Below are 3588 nucleotides of genomic sequence, written 5' to 3'. Positions count from 1 at the left end.
TCACTTTCATTCCTCACTTTCTCTCTCTAGCGGCGGCACCCTCCCTTCTCTCTAAAAATCTTTTTCTTCTCTCTTCTGGCGCCGGCGTCCTCCTCTCTCTTCTCGAATTTCTCTCTCCTAGTCGGCAAATCACTTCGCCTTTCGTTGCCGGCGTCAAGCTCTCTCCTTTCTTCTCTCCGCCGGCCGTTCCTTCTTTTTCTCTCTCTACCGCTTTCTCTTCTCAGATCTCACCCCTTTTTCTTTTTTGTTGTTGTTTTTTGGTTTTTCGTTCCTTGTGGCTAATTGCTGTGTTTTCCTTTTTGCAGGGTTTTAAAGAGCCGGGTTGTCCAATTTTTTGGACAACCCGACGAGGGGGTTCTAGCACCCCTGGAGTTGGTGGCCAGAACCCCCATCCCGCGTAGTGGGTGGGGGATGGGACGGCAAAGGGATGGCTGGGCGTACGCCCAGCCATCCTGATTTTTTTATTTTATTTTTTATTTTATTTATTTATTTATTTTATTTTATTTATATTTATATTTATTTATTTTTTTTTTAATTTATGTGTCTACACAAGGATATTTTTCTATTGGTTGTTAGCTTTATTTCTAATTCTTTGACCATAATTTATCATTTATATTCCAACCGTTAGCTTTATCAGTTATAATTTGGTTGTAATTATGTTATGCTATTGGCTGCAAGCTTTATCACTCATTTCTTGGCCATAACATATTACTCACAAATTGGCCATAGCTCTTACGCTTACTTATTTTAAGGGTTGAATTAATCTCTTTTGCATCAGGTTAAAGTTAATCTCCTTGATGTAAAGTTGAGAGTTCCCTTTAGTTGCATACAATGCTATTGGCCGCAAGCTTTATCACTCATTTCTTGGCCATAGCATATTACTCACAAATTGGCCACAGCTCTTACGCTTACTTATTTTAAGGGTTGAATTAATCTTTTTTGCATCAGGTTAAAGTTAATCTCCTTGATGTAAAGTTGAGAGTTCCCTTTAGCTGCATACAATGTGAAATATGAATAAGTACACAACAAGCGTATAACATTATTATTATTATTCCAAAAAGAAAAAGAGATACGATGGCTCGACAATGCTCTTGAGTCGAGGATCACGTAGAAGACACTTATATTCGACTATAAAAGCCCTAATTTGAGATTTTGAAAAACCATAATCAATCCCAAGAGCCTTATAGTCGATCCTAGAGGCTCAACAATGGCCACATTTGTTTCAAACATATGTCTAACGACTCTGAATCTTTTTTTGAGTATAAAAGGATGCCTTGGACTTATCTTGAAGAGAGATAAGATGAAGAAAGGCACTAAAATCCTAGAGAAAAGCTTCTTGTTCATTATTCCTTTCTTGCACTAAAATTTTAGTCTTCCCTCAAGCATTCAAAGCTATTTATTGCTAGCTTTTGAGTTGACATTCTTGTATTTATTGTGCTTAAGCTTAAACATTTAGCTTACCAACCTTTAATAGGCATTTATTGCTAGTACTTCTTTGTACACACTCTTATAAAAGTTCTAACTCATTCTTAAAAGTTACTAAGGGTTTATGGTTGAACCTGTTAAAAACTATTATGAGGGTTTGTGGTTGATCTCGTTAAAACCCATTGTAAAGGTTATTACTTGATCTCATGAAAAAACGTTTGTAAGGGTTTGTGCTTAATCTCATTTAAAACGCACATTTTTGTTAGTGGATTCGAAACTCTTTAGGCACCAAGGGAGAGGACGTAGGCATTTGAGACAGCCGAATCTCTATAAAAATATTTGTGTCTTGATTTCTCTTCTGGCTTTATGGTTCATTGTTGAAAAAATCTTTTAAGAAAATCATTTAGTCTATTTGCAATATAAATATAAAATTCATTGTTTAAAAAGGCTTAATTTTTCACCAAAGTTTTTAAAGAAATTTTAAAAAGCCCAATTCACCCCTCCTCCTCTTGGTCTTTATTATATTGAGCTACTACACTAACAATATAATAAACAAATATACATGCCTTTCAATTTAAATAGTTGTTTCCTTTCATAATATAACTACTCAAAGAGTTATATTTTCATAGTATAACTATTCAAAGAGTTATATTCAATAAGGTAATCATTCATAACTCTTCAATCAATAAGCACTCTTCATAAATAACCTTTATTATTTAATCTGAAATTTAAAATAATTAAAAATTAATTACTTATTAATATTTTAATTGAAGAATCTAAATACCATTATTATCAAACTATCTAACATAAGTAATTGTCATTAAAAAAAAACGATCCATTCAACTTTTTTTTTTTTTGTATGTTATTGGTACCTACATTCTTCTTTTCTATTCCAAGGGGTAGTGCTACATCAGTTACCTCTGTATAATCTAGCGAGTATAATGACATTTTACAACATATACACGTTTTAAACGATAGAGACATCATACCCGACGGTTCCCTTAAGGAATAAAAAATTTGACACGACACTGACTTTGGATAATGAAAATAAAGAGGGAAGGAATTAAAAAAAGAAAAAAAAAAGCAGACAAATCTCTATACAGAAATTTTAAATAGAAAAAGGCAATCATTAATTACAACAGAACATATTCAAAGGATACTTTGTCCTTGCAATCTCTTAGGAAACAATCAAAATTTTCATAAAAAACTTGAAAAAGAATTACAATTTGAAATCGAATTTGCAATAATGGACAACCTCTAATAAAACGTACAGGGGTCCATTACCGAATGCTGAGCATTGATATTGCAATACAAACTATTCACACTGAATTTAATCACCAATGGCCATCAAAATCTGCCCCAAAAAGCTTCAAATCTTTTTCCAAAATAAATAATAATGAACCAATTAAAAATGAATGAATCATGGAGAGTTGTAGTCAAAGCTGTTTGCACGAAGGTATTTGAGCTGCAAAGAAACCTGCCTTTCGATCTGGAGTTGTTTATGAAAATTTGCAATGAACATCTCCGCTCTCTTATCAATATCATCCTCCGATAGATAACTTGTTGTCCTAGCGAGTCTCCTAGAACCCGAATCATCCGAATCATAGTCGTCTGCACATGCCCTCAGCCCTGGCCTATCCGTGAAGCTCAGCCTCTGGCTGCTAGGAGAAGCACCGATCATGGAAGCGATCCGCCAGCGATTCATATTGAAATTTAGCAAGAATTTTACCTTCTTCACGGCCCTCCTTAGGCGGCTAAGCAAAGACCACTTTTCCATGGTATAAACAACTTTGTTTGTATATCGAAGAAAAAATAAACAAATTGAGTGTTGCAGGTTGAAGTTTTAATGTGTTTGGCGAGGCTTATATATTGGTAGAAGATAAGAAGTGTTGGACTATGGTATTTACATATTTATACAGAAAAGGAATGTAAGAGGCTTCTTACAAAGAGTTAGGGAAAAGGAAGCCGCCGGGTAAGTTTTAAAGAAAATCCATAAATGCGTATAAAAATGGACAAGCGTGTCAGGGCGACGGCAACAAGATTAAGGATATATTCGGTCAAAAGTTTGATTGATTCTATAACAATAATCCTGTTGAAGCACACAAGTATCTACAAGAAATGGCAAGGAAAATTCTTTTAACGAAGTATAGTCGCCAGCCGAAA

The 3588-nt window shown here is 34.5% G+C and overlaps 1 protein-coding gene across 1 annotated transcript; it reads right to left on the bottom strand.

Moving 5' to 3' along the window:
- Positions 1-2600: 2600 nt before the first annotated feature.
- On the bottom strand, positions 2601-3337 carry LOC18589249 (cotton fiber protein). Its single transcript, XM_007014132.3, has one exon. The coding sequence runs from the start codon at positions 3200-3202 to the stop codon at positions 2846-2848; it is 357 nt and encodes a 118-aa protein (XP_007014194.1). The 5' UTR covers positions 3203-3337; the 3' UTR covers positions 2601-2845.
- Positions 3338-3588: the final 251 nt, after the last annotated feature.

The sequence above is a fragment of the Theobroma cacao genome, chromosome 9 (assembly GCF_053813885.1).
Source record: "Theobroma cacao isolate CCN51 chromosome 9, ASM5381388v1, whole genome shotgun sequence".
Lineage (NCBI taxonomy): Eukaryota > Viridiplantae > Streptophyta > Magnoliopsida > Malvales > Malvaceae > Theobroma > Theobroma cacao.
The sequence above is the reverse complement of the archived record's forward strand: the minus strand, read 5'-3'. Positions and strand labels throughout refer to the sequence as shown.

Excerpts from the sequence above, each read along its gene's own strand:
- LOC18589249 (XM_007014132.3), bottom strand. The coding sequence starts at position 3,202 with ATGGAAAAGTGGTCTTTGCTTAGCCGCCTAAGGAGGGCCGTGAAGAAG.